Source organism: Girardinichthys multiradiatus, chromosome 12, assembly GCF_021462225.1.
Source record: "Girardinichthys multiradiatus isolate DD_20200921_A chromosome 12, DD_fGirMul_XY1, whole genome shotgun sequence".
NCBI classification, from domain to species: domain Eukaryota; kingdom Metazoa; phylum Chordata; class Actinopteri; order Cyprinodontiformes; family Goodeidae; genus Girardinichthys; species Girardinichthys multiradiatus.
Genome location: NC_061805.1, coordinates 51,783,996 through 51,807,139, shown reverse-complemented (window position 1 = coordinate 51,807,139; position 23,144 = coordinate 51,783,996). Strand labels below are relative to the sequence as shown.

The 23,144-nt window shown below is 46.2% G+C and overlaps 3 protein-coding genes across 4 annotated transcripts in view; 2 read left to right on the top strand and 1 right to left on the bottom strand.

The window, feature by feature from the left end:
• The first annotated feature begins 668 nt into the window (after nucleotides 1-668).
• On the top strand, nucleotides 669-6,991 carry zgc:101664 (uncharacterized protein LOC450064 homolog). Its single transcript, XM_047381188.1, has 3 exons — nucleotides 669-813; nucleotides 1,745-2,383; nucleotides 4,635-6,991. Exons 2-3 carry the CDS (start codon nucleotides 1,832-1,834, stop codon nucleotides 4,836-4,838), a joined length of 756 nt encoding a protein of 251 aa, XP_047237144.1. The 5' UTR covers nucleotides 669-813; nucleotides 1,745-1,831; the 3' UTR covers nucleotides 4,839-6,991.
• Nucleotides 6,992-7,622: 631 nt separating this feature from the next.
• Nucleotides 7,623-23,144, top strand: part of LOC124877742 (phosphatidylinositol 3-kinase regulatory subunit alpha-like) — a 25,355-nt gene continuing 9,833 nt past the window's right edge. The window contains exons 1-10 of one of the 2 annotated variants that reach the window (XM_047381185.1): nucleotides 7,623-7,793; nucleotides 12,916-13,396; nucleotides 15,385-15,514; nucleotides 16,977-17,069; nucleotides 17,494-17,565; nucleotides 17,644-17,760; nucleotides 18,021-18,219; nucleotides 18,486-18,568; nucleotides 22,693-22,798; nucleotides 22,869-22,967. In XM_047381185.1, the coding sequence (XP_047237141.1) occupies nucleotides 13,205-13,396; nucleotides 15,385-15,514; nucleotides 16,977-17,069; nucleotides 17,494-17,565; nucleotides 17,644-17,760; nucleotides 18,021-18,219; nucleotides 18,486-18,568; nucleotides 22,693-22,798; nucleotides 22,869-22,967 (1,091 nt within the window). In that variant the 5' untranslated portion in view covers nucleotides 7,623-7,793; nucleotides 12,916-13,204. Of the gene's footprint in view, nucleotides 7,794-12,915; nucleotides 13,397-15,384; nucleotides 15,515-16,976; nucleotides 17,070-17,493; nucleotides 17,566-17,643; nucleotides 17,761-18,020; nucleotides 18,220-18,485; nucleotides 18,569-19,671; nucleotides 20,076-22,692; nucleotides 22,799-22,868; nucleotides 22,968-23,144 lie in introns of those variants that run through there. The other variant, XM_047381186.1, reaches the window with a different exon arrangement.
• On the bottom strand, nucleotides 9,655-9,969 carry LOC124877922 (bromodomain-containing protein DDB_G0280777-like; the record flags this gene model as incomplete). Its single annotated transcript, XM_047381553.1, has 1 exon — nucleotides 9,655-9,969. A coding segment is annotated over one exon (315 nt), but the record flags the coding sequence as incomplete, so codon positions are not given.

The window sequence follows — 23,144 nt, the reverse complement described above, 5'->3', positions numbered from 1 at the left end:
ACAAAATGATCTGTGTTCTGCCTGTAGCACCGCACCTCTCATAAGTTCTATGGTTAGTTTGAACAATGGCTGAGCTACATCCCTCTGGTGTGGACTGGAATGATAGTGGTTTAGGATGCATGTTGAATCTAACACACCAACCAGATTAGACATGGTTTTCATAACAACATGGCTCCAAACGATGCAGCAGATCATCACTATTTAAATCACTCCCTTTTAGTCTCAGCCGCTGCGCTCCAGAAACTGCTACTTTGTGTTTGGTACCAACTTTTCTTGAAATCCATGCAGAAATCTCATTCCACTCAAACGTTCTGCTCTGGCCCCACAGAATACAAAATAAATGGCTCTGAAAGACAAATCTGATTAAAAACATTGAGATTTTAAAAAACCTTTAACCCTTGTGTGGTGTTCATTTTGTTTTTACTCAGCCAATGTTTCTGGGTCTGGTGGACCCGTTGCGTTTTGTGATTTTTAATGCCTCACAATCAAACACTGATTAAAATCATGATATGAGTGGAAACAAATGTACAATTAATTACATTAATTGTATCATTTTTTGTATCAATAATGAAAATGGGTCCTACAGACCCGAAAACCACAAAAGGGTTAAAGAAATTTGAAACCAAAACCCGCAGTTAACCTGATCATTCAGATTATTTACCTTCCTCGTTTCCCTTCTCAATATGGCGGCAACGTAGACCTCAGCAGTCTTCCGGTAGAGCTGCTGGGAAATGGAAATCTCGCGAGATTTCTCGTGAAGCGTATTTTCATCCATGACGGCGTTGTGTTTTTCTTTCTCTGGATGATGCGGAGGTCAGTATTAAACATGACTGCTTTGTTTCTGTAACCAGATAACTTTAATGTTTACTGTTAGATTGTCTTTGACTCACGTAACTGTTGTTTACGAGTTAATAATCAGTTAGCATGCTAACAGCTAAACAAGCTAAAACATTAGCTCAGTCTCAGAGAGTTACTGATTTGTGCGTTTTAACATGTTTATATTGTAAAATGTTTCCACCTGAATATCTTTTATGGTCCAACTATAAACATGTTTAACCTCAAAGTTAGTTTCTGATTCTTTAACCGCTTCTGCCCTCAAGTCCTGCTGGACTTTTTTGGTACGTTTGTCGTTTCGTACCGGAGTTGTTTCACTAAGGGTACCACAAGGGAACCGGTGTTGAGTGGTCATAGAAATGCTCTAATCTCAGGTGCGATTTAATTCAGAAGTGTGTTTTGTTATGGTTCTGATATATTTCTATAAAACATTTACTATGTCTGTAATATCCTAACATTACCCCACACGGCCACTAGGTGGAGATCTGATCTGTTTCTGCAGAAAGTGTGATCTATGAGGCTCATGTGATTTGTGGTGTTTACCTTTATTTCCGCATTAACAGCAAACAATAATACCAAACATAAAAAAATAAAATGTTCTGATTGAAAACTGTACAGTTATAGTAAACAGGGAAACATGAATCCTGAAATATGCAAATGTTCTGTGATAAAGTGGACTTGGTCAGTCTGGGCTATGCACAAAATACAGAAAACAAAGGCGGACTGCTGGAGGTTGGTTGGAGCAGTGATGGTTAGAGTCCAACTTTAAGATCTTCTCAAAGTCTCATTTCTAGTAAATATGAAAAAGAGAAATGTACAGGACTTTGTGTTTTAAGTCTGTAAAATATAAAAGCAGTGAACTCTGGAACATTTTGACCATGTTTCTGATAAGTTCTCTTTATTTCTACAGAGGGTCTGCTCTTCTGCCTCTTCACACAGGGCTGTCATGAGGAAGAGGACACTGGTCCCGTCACTTTTGTGATCCCTGTCTGTCTGGATGGATGATGTGGTTCTGCACTTCCATCCCGGGTCAGTTGTCGGGCTCTCCTCTCTGTTGGAGCAGACAGAAAAGCTTCTGGAGCCTTTCACCTGCCGGCCTCCTCCTGTCTTTAGCCCCTGGTTCCCCACCGTCCCTGCAGGCCACCGACTGCCCATCAGACCGGCCAAACCGGCTCCTCAAATCATCCCTGCAGGTTGCGTCCTGACGGCAGAAAATAAATCACAAAGAGGAAATTCGATCGTCTCTACAGAGACACCAGCTAAACATGCAGACAAGACAGAAGATGCTCTCTGCATCTCAGAAACTCCCAACCATCTCATCCCAGTTAGCCAAACCACATCAACGTCACCTAGGCAACATCCGGAGACAGAAAGAGACAGGTTACCGGTCCGACGGTCCTGGAACGTCTTCACGCAGAGAGGATTTCTGCTCCAGAGCTCACGGCCCCTGTCCAAATGCTTCCATCGCCTGGTGTCTGTCCACAGGCTCCACCTCCACCAGCGGGCCAAGTGGGTGATCACAGAGCAGAACTGCAACGACGTGGAAAAGGTTAGTGGGGCGCTGTCGAAACCCACAGCAGGCGTGGAGTTCTAATATATCTACTCTCTGTCCACACAGAACACCACAGTGAACGGAGAACGTTGGGACAGCATGTGAGGTTCTGAGACAGAATCACCAGAGTGACTTGAAAACTTTATAGATAAAATAAAAGCAGGCTAGTTTTCTCCTCTGTTGTTCAGAGAAGCTTTAATGGTCTGTTTAGAAGTTATTTAGACTCAAAGTCAAAGTTTGTCAAACTTAGTGTAACTGAACCCAAACTACGACCTGCTGCTGGTTCTCCAGCAGATGATGCCTGTTTAAAGCGAGCCCAGAGTGGATTTCCTGCTCAAACATGGCGTACACACCAACAAATCCAGATTGTTAAATGGTTCCTGCATCCACTCAGCGTGGAATGAATTATTAAGGAACGCCAGGCTCTTCCTGTCACACATCGCATTGAATTAGAGATAGAAGGAAACACTTCCTCCACTGTGATTCTCCTCATCATCAGAATGTGAGTTGGAGACGCTCCTCAATGAGGTAGAGGGGCGTAGACGCAGACAGGACTATATTTTATGTAGAAAATCTGATTCTAATCCATGAATGTTGCACCCTCCTGAAATCAATCACGCGGTTAATGTAGCGCTCTGTGGGACTTCATACATGTTGTAATTTAACACAGAGACAATTAGAAGTTTAACCAACAACAAGCAGGAAGTTGGTCGCTTCGGCCACGGCTGGTAACGATGCTGTGAGGGGGGGCAGCCTGGGTGATTAGAAGAGTTTGATGAACGTATTCACCAAGGAACCACCAACCTGCAGCATTCTAGCTGCTCACGAGGAAGCATGAATCCTGCTGGCCACCTTTTCACAGCGCTGTCTGCTAGCATTTGTGCATCAAATATATTTTGTTCTTGAAAATATTTCCTTGAATAACGTTATGGTGCTTTTAAAGCAGTGTGTGCAGCAGCTGTTGGCTCCAGTTGCTTTGGGAAACCGCTTTAAAGTTGTCCTGGTCAGATGTTTCGAAAGGAATTTGATAAACCTGGCTGACGTGTGGATAAATCAGTCCAAGGCGGCGGCTGCTGCGGCTCGGCTCACGCCAGACTGGTTCGGTCCAGCTCTCTCTGAAGCCCTCCTGTAGCCACGTGCAGCCCCAGAGTGGTCAGCAGATTTATGGGTGCGGGCAGAACACGGATCCTCCCTGTGCTGCAGCTCTGAGTGCCGATGCAACTGGATCACCCCGAGAAAACCAAGATGGCTGATTGAGTCGTCATCTAGGGCCAGAAAATTCTCTGTTGAAAGTCCATCCATCCATCATCTATACCAGCTTCTTGCAGAGCTGCAGAGGGGCAGGTGTCTCCACAGGACACACACACACACTTCTTACCTACCAGTCCTGTTTCTGGACTGTGGGAGGAGGTCGAAGTACCAGGAGAGAACCCACGCATGCACAGGGAAAACATGCAGAAAGAAGCCCAGGATCCAAACCCAGGACCTTCTGACAGAGGGAGACAGAATGCCAGGGTGTCCACACTCTGTGGACATGAGGGTGTCCACACTCTGTGGACATGAGGGTGTCCACACTCTGTGGACATGAGGGTGTCCACACTCTGTGGACATGAGGACGGATCCACCTGCAGATGAGAACCTTCTGACCTTTTCATCCCACACCACATAGACCTTCCTGTATCTCTGGAACATCGACACTCAGCAGGTTCAGGTGGGACATGAACTCAGAGTGACACCGTGTAGAACCAGCAGAGCTGAACCAGAACTCTGGTTGGGGTTTGTTTCTGCTGGGATTGTGGATCTTTATCTGGACTTCCATCCTTCAGGATGATGTTTTTTCTGCTGTGTTCAGTCATTTTGACACAAACACCTGATCAGGTTTACATCCTCTCAGCGAAATGGCACCAGGCGGTTCTGTTTATGTTTTTCTACAGCTGACCCAATAACCTGAGTGGAAATATTTGAACCTGATGATCGCTGATGTTGCAGTGTTGCCTTATGTATGTGTATGATACCTGATGGTTTGGAGCTCGTGAGACTTTTAAGGATATTATTTAATTAATTAGTACAAAGAAATGACCTCTAGTTAGGTAATAAAATCAAAAGTAGCCAAGATTCAACCATTCATTCAGATTTCTTTGCTTTTGTGTTTAAACTGGCAGAATTGACTAGAATTTAATATATTCCCTGCGGTGATGTTATTAGAAAACTGAACCTGATGTTGAGGAATCTGTCTTTCTCCTTCCAGGTGTGGTGCTCCCTGACCCAGTCGGTTCGCAGCTCGGGGTTGCCAACGTGTAATGCCAACATCCAGCGGGAGCGGGCGGAGATCTGGGTGTTCTGCGACGTTCTGTACTCTGAGAAGGTGGGGCGTTTCCTGAAGGACGAGCTGCAGCTGTCAGGCAGGATCCACTTGTCCGTACACAAGCTGGGAAACATCTTCAGCTTGTAGACAAAGTCCTCCTCGGAGCTTCTACTGGACCTCTTCAGATATTGTGATTTAACTGTGTCTGCATTGAGCGGTGTAGCCTCCAGGGGGCAGTATGAGCAGCCACAGCAGTGTGTTTCCACCTCATTCTGCTGGTTTTTCTGTAATGACACTGAATTGAGGAGCATGAGCAGATCTTTCCACATGTTGTTCACCTCAGGTTGGTTCTGAGTCGATAAAACATTTTCTCACATGAACACCTGACCTTCAAAAGACCGGCTTTAATGAGTTCTGCAGGAATTTAAGGTAGAACCTCACATGTAGGTGTGTGAGCTGGATTTGTCTGGTTCTGCTCCAACATTGTGCTGCAGACCTCACTAACTGATGGTGTCTGAAACCCTGAGAAGGTCTCAGATTGGACTGAAGCATGACATCAGGCACAGTGTGGTAATTGGGCCGTGTTAAGTTTGAGGTTTTCTTGTGGTTTTTAGGGAGACTCTGAATCAGAGCAGCCATGAAATATTCCAGGTTTGTCCTGGATGGTCTCAGGATGAACCTCTGAGACAGATTGAAGCTGGTGCTGCTTTAATCTGTAAATTGTTGGAACCAGATAAAAAGATTGGGGTTGGCGATTCAGTCTAGTTTCAGCTGGAGCGGTTAACGGTTCAGTCTGAGGTTCTGGCCCAGGAAAAGTCAGGGGTGAGTTCACGTGTCTTGGAGTCCTGTGGTGAAGGCAGGACAGAGCAGGAGATGGATCAGAGCTTCTCTGCAGTAATGCAGACCTTTCTCCTTCCTCACATGCTGAAGAAGGAGCTGAGCTGAACGTCAAAGCTGTGGATAAACGGGTCCATCTACGTTCTGATCCTCCCACCTCTGGTCTGGAGAGACGGACACAGATTTGTTGGTTCTGCTGGTGAGGATTCATCTATTGCAGCTGCATCATCTCACTTAGAAATGTGAGAAAACTCCAACTTTTAGTTGGACTGCATATATTTATTGGTGAATAAAAGATAATTGAAACTTTTTCACTTTGGTGAAAGTTGGCATTCCTTTGAACAACAGGACAGAACCGGGTCTTCTCCTATAAGCTTAACAATACAACATTCTTCTCCATAGATGGTCCAGGATCCTCCCTGATGCTTTCTTCTCTTCTGCCCACAGATGTAAGCCCTGTAGAAAACCTGTGGGCTGAAATGGCGATGGAAGAAGGTTGATTCTGGGTCTGCTGAACCATTTTTTTGTTGATTATGCCATTCGTTTAGGATCATTCTCCGGCTGAAGTGCTGACCCATCCTCAGTTTTTTCTCTAAATGTTCTGGTATTTTAAGGTGTTCATGAAGCCATGATCTATAACTAGGTTTCCAGAGCATTTGGATGAAAAACAGGCCCACAGCATCACACATTCTTCATCTTATGTAACAGAGGAAATGATGGGCTTTTTCCACAACTGTATTTATTTCATGCTTGACCCTCCTGAGATGTTTGCTACGAAGTAACTCAGTCCTTGTCTCATGTGTCCCTGTGGAGTTGACCTGACCCTACGTGTTTGTTCTTGTGCTCGAAGGACAGAAAGTGTTTTTTGTTTGCATCATTCCTGGGCGACCTGTTGTCATGGAAATGGCATGTAACGGTTGTTATGGAGACTTGCGAACCCCAAGATGCCACTGTTTGCAGGAGTTCTCTAACCATTCTGCTCTCTGCATGGTGAACAGGGTTGGGCATCCACTGTTTTGTTAAAAGCAATGATTTCTTACCAGGAAAGACGATGAATGTTTCCGGCGCTGTGTGGATCACGCAGCTGAACATGGCCTCCTCTATAGGGTGACTTGGACCTGGACCTCTGCAGCCCCACTGTGGATGAGAAGATGGATGCATCTTTGTGTTCATTTAATACCTTTACATTAACAAACCAGTCTAATGAGACTGTTGTTTTGCTGATCCACCTTTCTGAATCTAAATCTTCGACTTTAATTTACTGTTTACATTTTTAAAACATGATGAAAATGGTTTGATATCAGAAACATGTCAGTCTATGAGCTGTTCTAGTTTCTTGTTGTATAAATATTTAAAAGATTTGAGAGAATCTGTTTTAATGAGCTGAGGGTTGAACCCTTAGACCGGTTGTAAATAAATGATTTCTTGTGTTTTTGTCATTAAACATCAGTGTTTAAAGGACAGCTGCATGTTGACGTGCAGACAGTTTGTTCTGGAAAATCCGCAGCAGCAGTCACATGATGCAGGAGTCTCCCAGTTTTTCCCTGACACAGACAACACACCCACGCAGAGGCTTTTGAAAGCCTGGGCTGAATGAATGAGGGCAGCACGAACACAGCAACCCCCCACTCAGCTTTTGTGCGCTCTGCGTTAATATCTAGGTTAGCGGATATGACGTCAGAGCCAGGCCCCCATGAAGTGTAACCTGTCCATAATCCATCTGTGTGTCGTGTCAGCGCAGCACAGGCAAGATAAACGATGAAACGTGTTGTTTGTGTGATTATGACTGATAACATTTTACATTAGCTCGCAGTTTGAGCATGACGCTGAGTTTTTTTATGCATCACATCCTCGCCCTTTTGTGCTTTTGTTTCGAAGGTATCGTTTGGTCAAAGAGAATAACCCAAATAAGGCCTCATGAAAAATCCGTAATCTAAATCGACCCATCGTCCACTAGACAACAAGTTTTCCGTCAAAAACATCCGTTTTAAAAAATCTGGGCGGTGTGACCAGAATAGGTGCTTTTATGTTGACAGTCTAAACCGGAAAAAGCTGTACGTGCCGTCGAGCTTGACGTCAGTCTGCTGTCGAGAACCCGGACGGACGACGGTGGTTCGATCAGCTCGCGTCTCCATCTTCAGGATATTCGCTAAATTACCGGATTGTTTTGGTTCTGGAGAACCTGCGGAGGCGGGATCCATTCTGGTGTTCTGGGTTCTGTTTGCTGGAGGCTTCTGTTGCTGAAAACGTTTAAAAATTAAAAAGGTGAGAGCTGTTTTTTTAGCTAGCACCGTTAGCTTGCATGGTTTCCTGTTTCCTGGAGCGGCTGTTGTCGGGCTCCAGGTTCTGTTTCTGGTTTCACTGCATCATGGAGCAGGTCTGGCTTTAAATCATGTTGGAGATCAAGAACCAGAACAGGAACTTCTCTTTGGTTTTAGGAAATTAACTTTAGAAAGTGCTTTTAAATGCCGTGTGCTCCCATTTCCTATTTATTCATGTTGATTCAGAAATTAAATGTTTCTTCATAACGAGTTTTTAGTTTCAAACCTCCTTTAGGTCCTCTATGAACTGATCTCTGTTAGCTCGCCTGATCTACACTGTAAAGATAGTCAAATTATGACCAATATTCAATAATTATGACCTTATTCAACTCCTTAAAAGCCTGTTTAGGCGATAGTGTAACTCCTTTATTGTTAGGTTAATATCTTATGTTTTTTTTTATTATTATTATTGCAGCCAAGAGGGAAAAATAAGTAACTTTTTTGTTTTTTAACAGATTAATAAATTTGTTTTATAATTTCCTTTTATAAATGGTATTATCTGCAGTTACCACTATAAATAAAAATATTTATCATGAAAAAGGACATATTGAAGGGATTTCAAATCAAGTCGATCAGAATCAATAGAAATGGAAAGGAACTGCAATGAAAGTGTCTAAAATGCATTTAGAAGAGAGGCTGATCGCTCTATTTAAAGGCAAATGGAAAAGCTTGAAAAATGAAAGTTGACCTGGACCAAAATGATGTAAAATCAAAAACTTTCCAGGATCCAGGTCTTAAATACTCTGTTAAAGAATTTTCTTGTAGATATTAAAGACCAGATCAGTAAATAAATTCAAATGAAATATAGTAGAAGTATTCTGATCATTTATGTTTATTAAGTGCCTTTTCTTTTATGTTCTGAATTTATTAGATGGCAATAATTCATAAAATGTTAGGCTCAAATAAAGTCTGCTGAAAAAGTAACAAATTTAAAAACACATGACTGGAAGGTCAGGGGTCAGCTGGTCTCCTGCCTACCAAGGCAGACTTGGTTCAGGAGTTTTTATTTGGAAGTATCTGCAGTGTGCTGAAAATCCCCTAGTGAGCCGTGGCAAAGCATTTCATGTTTTAAGAAAAGTGTTTTATTTTTAAATTTAGGAACAAATATAAAACAGCAGAATTTGACATCCAAGCAACACATTTTCATCTGTGTTAAAATCCATTTTCTGTTGTTGATGATCATGTCCTTATAAATGAGTTGAAACTATTCAACATGTAAATGTTTCTTTTAATCTAAAACACAACAGAAAACAGTACAGTTGTGTCTGTAAATGTAACATCTTTAGTGATTTAGAAGGAAAAACGAACCCCTACACGTGTTTCCCCTAAATAAAATACTGGTCCTTCCTCTAAAAGAAGTGATTCAGTGATGAAATTATGTTTTATATCAGTGACCTTGTGTTCTGTTATGACTCACGGACAACAGCAACAAATTATTTAGAAAAATCTTTGGAAAATATGAAACATTTGTTTTTCTGCTACATTCAGCTGTTAATCTGGTCATCAGAATGATTATTATGGAAATATTATATATATAAGTTAAAACGTAACCAAAGTTATCCAAACTGAGCTTTGGCACAGATAGAATCTGTTTGTTTGGCCTTTTTGTTCTGTTCTTCGGGGTTCTGGAGCTCTTTGGGCTTCTGGAGCTCTTTGGGCTTCTGGAGCTCTTCGAGGTTCTGGAGCTCTTTGGGCTTCTGGAACTCTTCGAGGTTCTGGAGCTCTTCAGGCTTCTGGAGCTCTTTGGGCTTCTGGAGCTCTTCAGGCTTCTGGAGCTCTTCAGGGTTCTGGAGCTCTTCGGGGTTCTAGAGCTCTTCAGGGTTCTGGAGCTCTTTGGGCTTCTGGAGCTCTTCAGGCTTCTGGAGCTCTTCAGGGTTCTGGAGCTCTTCAGGGTTCTGGAGCTCTTTGGGCTTCTGGAGCTCTTCAGGCTTCTGGAGCTCTTTGGGCTTCTGGAGCTCTTCGAGGTTCTGGAGCTCTTTGGGCTTCTGGAGCTCTTCGAGGTTCTGGAGCTCTTCGGGCTTCTGGAGCTCTTCGGGCTTCTGGAGCTCTTCGAGGTTCTGGAGCTCTTCGGGCTTCTGGAGCTCTTCGAGGTTCTGGAGCTCTTCGGGCTTCTGGAGCTCTTTGGGCTTTTGGAGCTCTTCAGGCTTCTGGAGCTCTTCAGGGTTCTGGAGCTCTTCGGGGTTCTAGAGCTCTTCAGGTTTCTGGAGCTCTTTGGGCTTCTGGAGCTCTTCGAGGTTCTGGAGCTCTTTGGGCTTCTGGAGCTCTTCGAGGTTCTGGAGCTCTTTGGGCTTCTGGAGCTCTTCGGGCTTCTGGAGCTCTTCGAGGTTCTGGAGCTCTTCGGGCTTCGGGAGCTCTTCGGGGTTCTGGAGCTCTTCGAGGTTCTGGAGCTCTTCGAGGTTCTGGAGCTCTTCGAGGTTCTGGAGCTCTTTGGGCTTCGGGAGCTCTTCGGGGTTCTGGAGCTCTTCAGGCTTCTGGAGCTCTTCGGGGTTCTGGAGCTCTTCAGGGTTCTGGAGCTCTTCGGGGTTCTGGAGCTCTTCGAGGTTCTGGAGCTCTTCGGGCTTCGGGAGCTCTTCAGGATTCTGGACCTCTTCGGGCTTCTGGAGCTCTTTGAGGTTCTGGAGTTCTGCGGGCTTCTGGACCTCTTCGGGCTTCTGGAGCTCTTCGGGTTCTGGAGCTCTTCGGGGTTCTGGAGCTCTTCGGGCTTCTGGAGCTCTTCGGGGTTCTGGAGCTCTTCGAGGTTCTGGAGCTCTTCGGGCTTCTGGAGCTCTTCGAGGTTCTGGAGCTCTTCGGGCTTCGGGAGCTCTTCGGGATTCTGGACCTCTTCGGGCTTTTGGAGCTCTTTGAGGTTCTGGAGTTCTGCGGGCTTCTGGACCTCTTCGGGGTTCTGGAGCTCTTCGGGCTTCTGGAGCTCTTCTGGAGCTCTTCGGGGTTCTGGAGCTCTTCGGGTTTCTGGAGCTCTTCAGGGTTCTGGAGCTCTTCAGGCTTCTGGACCTCTTCGGGGTTCTGGAGCTCTTTGGGCTTCTAGAGCTCTTCGGGCTTCTGGAGCTCTTCGAGGTTCTGGAGCTCTTTGGGCTTCTGGAGCTCTTCGGGCTTCTGGAGCTCTTCGAGGTTCTGGAGCTCTTTGGGCTTCTGGAGCTCTTCGAGGTTCTGGAGCTCTTTGGGCTTCTGGAGCTCTTTGGGCTTCTGGAGCTCTTCGAGGTTCTGGAGCTCTTCGGGGTTCTGGAGCTCTTTGGGCTTCGGGAGCTCTTTGGGGTTATGGAGCTCTTCGAGGTTCTGGAGCTCTTCGAGGTTCTGCAGCTCTTCGAGGTTCTGCAGCTCTTCGAGGTTCTGGAGCTCTTTGGGCTTCGGGAGCTCTTCGGGGTTCTGGAGCTCTTCTGGAGCTCTTCAGGGTTCTGGAGCTCTTCAGGGTTCTGGAGCTCTTCGGGGTTCTGGAGCTCTTCGAGGTTCTGGAGCTCTTCGGGCTTCGGGAGCTCTTCGGGATTCTGGACCTCTTCGGGCTTCTGGAGCTCTTTGAGGTTCTGGAGCTCTTCGAGGTTCTGGAGCTCTTCGGGCTTCGGGAGCTCTTCGGGCTTCTGGAGCTCTTTGAGGTTCTGGAGCTCTTCGGGTTCTGGAGCTCTTCGGGCTTCGGGAGCTCTTTGGGCTTCTGGAGCTCTTCGGGCTTCTGGAGCTCTTCGAGGTTCTGGAGCTCTTCGGGCTTCTGGAGCTCTTCGAGGTTCTGGAGCTCTTCGGGCTTCTGGAGCTCTTCGGGGTTCTGGAGCTCTTCGGGCTTCTGGAGCTCTGCGAGGTTCTGGAGCTCTTCGGGCTTCTGGAGCTCTTTGAGGTTCTGGAGTTCTGCGGGGTTCTGGAGCTCTTCGGGGTTCTGGAGCTCTTCGGGGTTCTGGAGCTCTTCAGGCTTCTGGAGCTCTTCGGGGTTCTGTAGCTCTTCTGGAGCTCTTTGGGGTTCTGGAGCTCTTAGGGCTTCTGGAGCTCTTCAGGCTTCTGGAGCTCTTCGGGCTTCTGGAGCTCTTCGGGTTTCTGGAGCTCTTCGGGTTTCTGGAGCTCTTCGGGGTTCTGGAGCTCTTCAGGCTTCTGGAGCTCTTCGGGGTTCTGGAGCTCTTCCCTGAGGACAGTGAGGAGAACAATGTCCAGGCTGAAACACAGAAGAGTTTTCTTGGTTCCATGACTACATTGGTGAAGGTAGAGGTGATCCAGAGAGGGCAGAACCAAAGATCTAATCTGCCGTGGTCACCTCCACCTGTAGAACCTTCTGGGCAGCTGCTGTGGAGCTGGCATAACGAGCTATTAAGCAGAATAACAGAACACTTTCAATAGTGGAGTAGTAGAAAGGAACCAGCTTCATTTCTTCAGCAGTCTCAGAACCCGGAGTCTCTGCCGGGACGTTCTGACTATAGCCCGGTGTTGACCATCCAGGTCAGGTTGTCGGTGATATGAAAGTGAAGACCTTCTTCACCTGGTCCCTGCATGCAGCCTCTCCACCTCTGCAGATGATCCAACGGTGCTGGGGCTCATTAGGTGTGCAGTCATGATTATACAGGCTGCAGAGGATCGGGCTCAGCACACGGTCCTGTGGGGATCCGGTGCTGGTAGTGAAGGTTGAGGAGGAATATGATCCAGTCCCGACAGATTGAGGACGATCAGTGAAAAAGTCCAGTTTTCTAGGTGCAGCATCACCATCTTTATCTTCCCTTCTACATCTGGAAACGTGGTGAAGGACTGTTCTGATGTTCAGGTCGACGCCTCGTCTCTGACTCCTCAAACATTTCAACCTGAGAGATGATCAAACCGTCATGAAACCAGCACTGAACCAGAACAGAACAACCCACCATCAGGCCTTAATTGATGGTACAATTCAGAAGGTTTATTTACTGATTAAATCCCAAAGCCCAGTTTTTGTTCTGGTCCGCTCATCGCCGCCGCTGAACAACATCCTGGGGAAACGCTGCGAGGCGACAGCTGCTAAATATACAAACAGGAAGTCATTTCTCTAATGTTTGACATCTTCAGATCATGTGACTCTAGAGCTGCTGCAGAGTTGGTGTTTGATGTGTTCTCTTCTCGTCTCTCAGGTGGCGCCGTGGCCTCCACAGATGTGGCTTCTACCTCCACCCTGTCTCCGCTTCATGAAGGAGGAAGATGCTTCTCTGATTGAGCGCCCTTTGATCGGTCTGGAGGGATGACAGGACATTAGCAGACATGGAGACAGGAGAGATGCACACACAGCTGCAAACACCATATTCACTCAGTTGTCCCCTCTAGACCTTCTCAGGACCACAGAAGAACCTATTTTTCTAAGATTTTCTACTCAGAGCTGCTTTTTGATAGAAACTCTGAAGCCATATTGGAGCAGACGTCAGGATGAGCTCAGAGGGCTTTCAGTACCGAGCGCTGTACGACTACAAGAAGGAGAGGGAGGAGGACATTGACCTGCATGTTGGAGACATGCTGCTGGTCACCAAAGGAGCGCTGCTGTCACTCGGCTGCAGCAACGGAGACGAAGAGCGGCCGTCGGAGATCGGCTGGCTGCCGGGCGTCAACGAGACCACACAGGTACGTTCCTTCTCCTCCGTCTCGCTTCCAGAACTTCCTCAGAGTTGGTCTGGGTGAAGAAAGTTCAGCACCAGGAACTGGTGTGCTTTATAGATAACTTACAGCTGCCTGATGAAGAAACCACGGAGTTGAGACCCGTGTGGAGGTTGTTCTGGGTTCTGTAGAGGAGCGCCGTGCAGGGAGTCAGTTTATCTGTGTTTGACTCACTCCTTTTAAGGCCTTCTAGAGCTGCACCATATCTGCCTGTTGTCTTCTTTACTCCTCCTCATCTGTGACCCTTGGCATTGTGGGTAATGTCATCTGTGTCCGCCGTGAGGATGTATTTGTGGTGATTTGTGCAGCTCCTCGTTAGCTTCTAATTACAGGCTGTCTTGACCCAAAGATGACGGCTACAGTTAAGCTCATAATTATTCATACCCTGGCAGATTCAGAAGTAAAATAATTAGGGCTGAAACATTTAATCGGAGTAATCGTGATTGCTGAAAGAACAACCCAATCAGGGCTTTAATTATACCAACCAAAACCATCCATCCATCCAGAACTCCAGAGCTTTAGCTTCACCTGGTTCTGATTCTGTTAAAGAATCTCCTTTTAAGCACCTTTATCTGATGGAGTATCAATTTAAAAAAATCCTCTTTTTATTACAAATGAAATGTTAAAAGAATTATTTCTACCCAGCTAAATAAATAATGGATAAATCTTTATCGGCTTCTCAGAAATAAATCACGGAGTCACTGGTCTTCAGCTCGGCTGTTAGCACTATTATAGCAAGCTAGCATCAGGTAGCGTTAGCTAACCCTCACGTCCTCTGGCTGGTACCGCTCCATCTCTGGTACTGATCCACACTGCTTCAGGTCTCACTGCCCAGAACCTACTCTGGTTCTTCTTTCACTCGCAGTCTGACAGCAGCCATGAACGGATCAGCAGTCTGGGCTGCTGTTCATTTTGGACCGTGGGCCCGCCTTGCTATTAATGGTCCCGCCCCCATTTCGATGGTATCTAATTGTAATGGAAAATGAATCAAACCGTGTTAAACCGACCCGACCCGATTGAATGGAAAAGGGGCGTTTGACTATGATTTACCTTGTTGGGTCTCTTTGACCCTCAGACCATGATGTGTTTGTTGGTGCTGCTGTCATCAGTTTTCCAGCCCAGAGTACTGGTGGAAGGGCTTGTAAGTTCAGCAGTGGATCAGAACCAGAACTGTGGAACTCTGTGCTGGTAATGGGTTTGCACTTGTTGACCCAGAAGCTGGAAGGTGAACCAAAGAGATCCAGTTGCAGCATCAGTTTGAACTGCTGCAGTCAGGTTGAATTTCAGCTGCAGGGTTCTGGATGTTTCTGGAGGGTTCTGGATGGTTGACTGAAATATTTAGGATCCTGTCCCCATTTTGGCAGAAATGCTGCCTCCGTCCTACGGACCGACAGAACCAGAACATTTCAGAACAAACTGTTTTGATCCTGATGAACACGAACAGAACCAAGGTCCAGACATCATAAAATCTACGTATGAATCAGTCGTCAGTAATTTTGAACTCTGTTTACGGTCTTTCATCTGTGTTTCTGTGGGTCCTTCGGAACCACAGTGATCGTTTGGGGTTCTAGATGAAGGTTATTGAAGAGCGCTCCCCGAGTTGAACAGAACCACACAGTGTGGTCACAGCAGCAGGAGTTCTGTCGGGATGAGATCAGCTGAAACCCAACGTCTGTCTGTAAATCAAAACCGAGTTGGGTCAGAACTGTTCTGGAGCGGTTTTTCTGATCCTTCCTGAGAGCAGACAGTTTTAAATGAACCGTCTAACTGTCGAATTTTCTGCAGCTCCTTAATTTCGGTGCGAAGGTTCTTGTTCTGCTGACAGATCCGATTATTTCTGGAACATCTCATTCATGGGTTCTGTGATCCATGTGAACCGGTGACGGGCCAAGAGAAGATGGAGCAGAAGAACTCACATGAAATCTTATCAGGAAGCATCTTTCTGTTTCTCCTAGGAAAAAGGTGACTTCCCAGGCACCTACGTGGAGTTTGTTGGCAGGAAGAGGATGTCCCCGCCCACTCCGAAGCCCCGCCCACCCAGACCACCATCAGCGGCGTCTGTGAGGACCGACTCGGAGTCGGAGGGTAAGTGGAGCTTCACAGGCTCAGCTTTGTTTTCATTTGTTCTGCTGAGAGTTGGGTTGACGCAGCTGCAGATCATTAAATGCTGTTGACGTGATGTTTGGGTTTGTTTGTATGAAGCTGAAGTCCCGGACCTGCTGACGCACACGGATTGGACCATTTCTTCTCTTCATCACAAGTCCTCATGGAGCTGCTTCTGTCTGACTCACTCACCAGTTTCCTTCAGCTGCTTCCTGTCTGCCTGCCTGTTTTATTCACAAAAACACTCTGAAAGGACCCTTCTACCTTCTCCCAAACCATGATTCATAAATCCAGGTCCGACTGGACTTTGTCCTGAATTCCCCATGTCCAAATGACCCGGAACGTCGTCACAGCCGATCCGTGCGGTCTTCAGTGTCTCGTGTTTACATGTACGCAGCTGGTGTTTAGTCAGGGCTGAGGTTGCTGACTGAACAGATCTCAGGTCTGTTCTGCTGCCATCAGCCTCTCTGTGCAACACAGGAAGTGTGTGTGTGTGTGTGTGTGTGTGTGTGTGTGTGTGTGTGTGTGTGTGTGTGTGTGTGTGTGTGTGTGTGTGATGCTACTTGCCTGTTTCACAGAACTGGGCTTCTTTCTGCTCTGAGAAACAAACATGGCGGAGCGTTTTAACAGGACGTCATGTTTACAAGGACGCTTTCCTAAACACTACATTACCCACGCTTCATAGCCTCACTGTAAAACACAATTGTTTTCTGAAACCAGAGGACCGACCGTTTGGACCTAGTTCAGGTTCACACAGTTTAGATTAGACACATTTTAACCATCTGTCAGAACATGGAGTAACATCACGGAGTAACATCACGGAGTAACATCACGGAGTAACATCACGGAGTAACATCACGGAGTAACATCACGGAGTAAAACCAGCAGGAAATGACCTGGAGCCAACATCTCAGCTCTACTCTCATGTTAGATGGTTAGAGGTGGCTCAGTCTGCTAAAGCTCCTTCAGCTGGTATTCACTGGTGCCTGCAAGCCAGAGATCTGGGCTTCCTCCTGCGCTCACACAGGGTCCATACAGAACCGGGCGAACAGAACCGAGCACGCGGTCACAACTTCATGGAAGCCTTCTGGTTTAAAACGTGGAAATGCAGACGTCTTCTCAGGAACAACACATAGATAGGAACGTGTTGAGGAGCCTCCATGATCAGAACCAGATTCTGACCCCAGAAGGAAACATGTCAACTGTTTTCAGCAGTTTGTGCAGAACCTCATCCTCAGAACCTCAGTTAGCCGCAGCCGTTCACAGAAAACTGTTTAATGATTCCACAAATTTGGGTTGAAGTTCTGAAGGAAAACAAAGCGATCCTCATTGTTGGTCTAAATACAACCAGGAGTTCTTATGGGGCCATGAGACCCAACAGCGCTGCTCGTCTGGGTTTACGGTTAAGCCAGAATCTTCAGGTTGAACTTTGTTTGTTTCTCAGGCTTCGTGCTGCCGGACCTCCAGGAGCAGTTCGGACCTCCAGACACCGCCCCGCCTCTCCTCAGCAGATTGATGGAGCTCATAGAGACCAAAGGTAGGAACCATGCGTTAAAAGCCTGAGCAGAACCAACGTCTACTGCGTTTAAATCATAAAGGTTCTTGTCTTTAATCCAGTTTCTCCTGATGGACTTTATTCTCCTACATCCTCGTCTGACGCCATCCAGCTGCTTTACATTTAGAATCAGTTATGATTTGAAATCATACGTTTCCTCTAAACTGTTGAGGTCCAGATTTAGAAGCTCCTCTCTGTTTTTATTCGCTTCAGAACTTCTGGTGTTCAGATTTTTCATAAAGGTGTTCAGAACACTTTAAAACCCAGTATTTACTGCACATTTTATTTAGGATTTAGCTTTATTTAGCAGGTTATAGAAGTAGAAACCTGACCCGGTGGGACCCATCAGGAAGTCGATTCCTTCATCATCTGCAGCAGCTGGGCTGATGTTCTGTTGTTGGTGCAGGTTCTGACAGTCCGGCTGTGTATCGCAGTATGAGCGGGGGAGTTCTGGACACTCGGCAGCTGGCTGACACCGGTGAGGGACCAGAACACATCCTAAAGTCCGGCTGCAGTCGGTTACCCTCATGTTAAATTGAGGTGTGTTTGTTTTCAGACCTGGAGCAGCTGGACGGGCCTTCTCTGTGTGACGGTGTGGTCCGGTTCCTGCAGGATCTTCCTGGTCCCGTCCTGCCCCTCTTGCTGCAGGCTGACATGAGCCACGCAGTCCAAGGTCAGCAGAAACCAGAACTCGATGATCCTGGACAAACCTCCTGGTCCAGATAGATTTTTAAAGGGTTTCTATGCCTCAGTAATCTGGGTCACAGAGAAAATAAAGCCTAAGAGCTTTTCAGAACTCTACAGAACCTAAATGTCTCTACATGCAGCCTTCAGAAACGTGGAAGTTCTGTGTTAATAATTCCTGCAGGTTAAGCAAAGATGTTCGGTCCTGAAATGTTCGGCCCACATTCATGTTCTTGTTTCTGTGCGCAGAGGTCCGAGACCCAGAGGACTGTGCTCAGATGCTGCTGGGCGTGGCCAGTTCGCCCGCCTACCCGGCGCAGTACGGCCTGACCCTGCTCAGCGTGGTCCGCCACCTGGCCCGCCTGTGTCTGCATGGCTCCAAAAATCAGCTGAGTCCCAGAATCCTGGCGGAGAACTTCAGCCCGGTGCTGTTCAGACAGCCTGCAGGGTGGGTCACAGACACGCCTCCACAGCAGGCTGCTTCTCTCTACTGGGCCGGGAACTTTGACCGTTTTTAGTCTGTTCAGTAACACAAACACGGAAAGACCTTCAGAAAGTCTGCAGAACCACAGAACCGGACCTGTTTACAGTCTGGATCACATGAAAAAGGATTAAAAAAAACTCTTCATCTCTTTGGATAAAATCATTTATGGGGTAGTCCAGAAACAGATGTTGGCGGTTCCGTCAGATCTGACTGACTGTGTTTCTGTCCAGGTCTGAGTCTGCTCTGGATCCTCTGGTTCAGGTCCTGGAGGTTCTGATTACCAGCGAGCTCAACATGAACCAAGCTGCACCAGGTGAGAAAACCCCTCTTGTTGGCTAAGCTTCATCATCAGCTGATTCTGGCTCAGTTCTTCTCTGTCGGATGTGGATCGCCTGGAGGCTGTTGATGAACTGTCTGCATGGCTTCATGTTCAGCTGTACTTATGGGAATATTTAGTCCTGTAGATAATAATAATAATATCTGAATGTCGTGAATAAAACGTAATCAAGTTTAGATGGAGATTTTACCGTCTGTTATTACATCAGAAATTAATATGCAGACTTATTAGTTCATAGGTTTATTGGAAATAAATTGAAAATAGGATTTTTGAAGGAAAATTGACCATTTAGATTAAATGACTGATTAAAACAAATCAGATTCATAAAAATGAGGTCATGTTTTATTTAAATGATCATTTTAGGGAGTTTTAGTCATATTGGGTTTTCCTGGTTTGTTGGTTTAGCTCGTGCTGACCCACATGGTTGGTCACATGACCAAGGAGCTGTTTCTGGTGCCAGACTTCACACTCATCACAAGCCAAACATTTTTCTCAGGCCTGTGGTCCAGGCAGCAGGGGTTTGTTCTAGCAGTCTCTGCTGAGGGACCAACGTGGGCTGTAGCGCCACCTGTTGAGCACTCTGAACACCATCTAATACAATCTGAACCAGCTGGTTGTAGAAGGGACTGTTTTTAAGATGTTAACATTCTGGGTTGGATCATTAGAACTCCGGACCACACGGTTCTGTTGGAGTGGAACCGGTGAAAGTCTCCTCTGAGCTGCTCCACAGTATTTACTCCCAACCATCTGGCTGCAGGAGAGGGAGATGATTGATCCACTCTGCAGCATCCTGTCGGATGATGGCGGAGCGTCTGTGCTGGACTCTTGACAGGTGTGACCTCGGGTTCTGATGCTCCATCCAGCCTCGGGTCGATACAGGTTGTTGGGTGTGAGACCATCTCAGCCTCAGAGAGTTTCTTCTTCTTCTTTTCTTCGTTCTTTCCTTCACTGATTCAGTCAGTCAGCCAGAGCAGCGGCTGAAGCGGTGACATCATCCATCCACACGGTGAGAGAGGAGGAGGAGAGGGGGGCGTTGCCCTGGTGATATCACTGCCTGTATGTGATTGGTCGAGGCCAGCGGTGATGTCACACATCTCCAAGCTGCTCTCCTCAGCTTTGAACTGAAGCAGAGCTTGAAGCAGACAGATGGAGGGGAAGTTAGGCTGATTTTAAACATCTGCAGCAGGAAAAGATGCTCTGAGGCTCTGAGCTGCAGTGGATCTGCTCATCCTGCACAGCTGCTGTCAGAACCCGGCCGATGTAGCTCCAACAGGGATGACGTCAGGTTTTCAGAGCTGAATCTGAGATCTGAGCCGTCGGCAGGCAGCAGGAGATCAGAGGCTTGTATTTCACCCGTGAATTGTTGTAGACGTCTTTGACGGGTCAGAGGCTGTCATGGAGCGAGAGGACCGAGGCAGAGCCCAGTCAGAACCGGTTATGGGTCGAGACAAGATCCTGTGCTACATCAACATGCAGAGTCCAGGTAGGATCCGAGGATGAGCACCTGAGCGGGCCGCTGTCAGGACTCTGTGATTGAATCTCAGCTGGAGACTGAAGACTGAGCAGGTTTCTGTTGATTCAGTGACGCAGCGTTATCTCCACCTGCTCCTGCATGTCCTCATATGTTCAGAAAGGGTCAGGGTTACGGCTGGGTGACACAGAAAAAATATGATTTCACCACTTTTATTCTGTAAAAATCAGTTAAATATCGCATTTCTAAACTGATTCTATGAGCTTGCACATAAAACACGAGCATGTTGGAGCGTGAGGTGGAGCATAAGGTGGAGCATAAGGTGGAGCAGGTTTCAAACCATTTAACTTAAATAAGTGTGTTAATTTAAAACAATTAGCAACACACAACAAGATCCAGATGTCCTGCTCGTTTACACAAACCTGGCCAATAAACCGGATTCTGGTTTGTAAACTGATCAGAAATCAGTTTAACTTCAGCAGGAAGTTAACATTGGAGTAGTTTAACTACAGACGTTGTAATATTTTCATTATTATTATGAGCAGAGAAAAAACTGTGATGTGTTTGAATTAGATTTAAAGAACATTATTTAACGTTCAGAGAGATTTCGACGTGGCTTTTCTGAAGCTGCCCTGACAAACATGGTCCCAAACATCTGGCTAACTGACGCTAGCATCCACATAAATGTTTCCTTAGCTGCAGCTGCTAGGAAGCTAGTAGCTGCTGGAGGAGGAGACCTTTCCTTCTGCTCGTAGTGAGAAGAAAACGTCTTCAGGAAGCTGTCCTGGTTTAAAGTAGAGCTGCAGTGAACAGCGTAGTGGTGAAATGTCTCTGCTGGGCTTTTACTGGTTCTGTTCACATCTGCAGCGATGTGCCAAAGACGACCTGAAGGAAAGGTAAATGTTTAAACCGTCTGTCCTAACACTTGGCTACTGCTCTGATAGTTATTAAAACCGGTTTCTTACTTCTATGACACGTAAATTTAAGAAGCTGCAGGAAAAGAGGATAAAGAAATGGATACGGCTGTTTTTTCAGAACCAATCCTTGCTTTGTTTATGCCTGATGGTTCTAAATCCTGCATGAATGCACGGTTTCTGTATGTCGGCTCAGCCAGCTTCTGCCAGCAGGAAGCAGCAGCTGATGTTCAAGAACAGCAATCAGTGATACGGTGGCATCGTAAGATCCCAGTAGAGATGTTCTGTTGGGCTCAGCTGGTTTCTGTGCCTCACGTTGTCCGAATATATCAAACCCAGTGAGTAAATACTTCACAATCTGACCGCAGAATTAGTCTTTTTAAGACCTGCAGGGTTTTGTTGCTGCATCATTTATCACAATCACGCTACCTGCAGGTTTAAACCTGAAGAGCTGGAAAACGATCTGGACGTTTCTCCTGTTTACTCAAAGGAAAACCCTCCAGTTTCCAGACTGCCTTCTTCCAGCAGGTGGGAAGTTGATGGACTTCCTGACAGGAGAGGCAGCAGAAGTACCACTGATTTAATTCCTCCCAGAAACCCAGATCCAACTCAGGTGACGTTTAAATGACCAGCTGTTATTATCCACACCCCTGGCAGATTCAGATTCAACATGTTTCTCCTGACCTGAATCTGATCAAGAGTCTGTGGAGCGAGCTGAAGATTAGGGTGATGGTAAGGAGGCCTTCCAACCTCAAAGACTTGGAGCTTGTCACCAAAGATAAATCATCAGACTTCTAGAGGAAGCTGCTCAGCAGTTAGAAGAGTTTAGTCGCTGTAATAACAATAAACTGAGGATGGTATAAAAACTTTGCCATGCCAGTTTTTATTCAACTGTAAATAAAAACAGACTTTTTCCCCAAACTGGTCCTCCTGTTGTGTAGTCTTTACATTTAGAGCGAAGCCCCCTCGACTTGGGTGAAGAAAAACCAGTTAAAGTCTAAATCTGGTGCAGAACGAATCATCAATCACTTTATAGGTGGTGCTGTCTGGGCCAATCACAGCAAAGAACCAAAGAGCAGTGTTTTCTGATCCAGCGGAGCAGAAATCTTCCTCTGGTTGTTTTTAGATCAGATGAAACGTCCCGGTTGTCTAACTCATGTTCTCAGTAGAACTCTCTGGAGTTTCTGTTTCTGGGGAACACAATAACTCATGTTAAAGGTTCCTGACAGGAAGTGTTTCATTAAAAATACGTTACAAAAAAAAGTCTTTAACATCCTGAAGATGTGTTTCATCTGCACATCAAACATCCTGTCAGTTGATCTGAGGTTTATATCTTCAGTGAACGCTGAGCTTTCAGCAGAATCTCATAAACTTCAAGTTTAAACCTGGTTCCAGAGTTCCTTGGTTCATTTTTATCTCCTAATCTTCAGAACTAAATAAATGTTACGGTTTCCTAATTTGCATCGTGGAAAACCCTGTTTTCATATTTTCCCTTAATACAGTTGTACTGTTTTGTTTTCATTTACGTCTGAAGACTAAATAACTCCATGGAAGTCTGACATTTACTGGAGATCCCATGGTAGATGAAGTCAGCCTCCACTTTCCATCTTGAATTGACTTGAGAAGCTTTCAGAGTGACGATGGAGACATGGTTGCTCAGCTCTCCTTGTTCTACATCCTCCACATGGTGAACCTGGTCTGTTTCTGTGTTTCAGCTTTGCCTCCCAAACCTGTAAAGTCTTCAACTCCTGTAGCCTCCAGCAGCTTCAACAACAGCATCTCTCTGCAGGACGCCGAATGGTACTGGGGAGACATCTCCAGGTAAGACAGTCCCACGCGTGTCCTCTGTCGGGGGGGGATGCATCAGGCTGAATGATGTTTGTGTTTGCAGGGAGGAGGTGAACGAGAAGCTGAGAGACACCGCCGACGGTACATTTCTGGTTCGAGACGCCTCCACAAAGATGCACGGAGATTACACTCTGACTCTGAGGTAAACCCTGAACATCTAATCTGAAACATCCAGATTCATGCGGTGAAGATGTGTGACTGATGGTTTTATTCATAACGAACTACTGAACCAAAATGTTTCACGTGGTAATCAGTCAGTCCGGTTTCATGTTATTTTCTGATATGACCATTAATGGAGAGTTGCTCTTTCTTTACATTC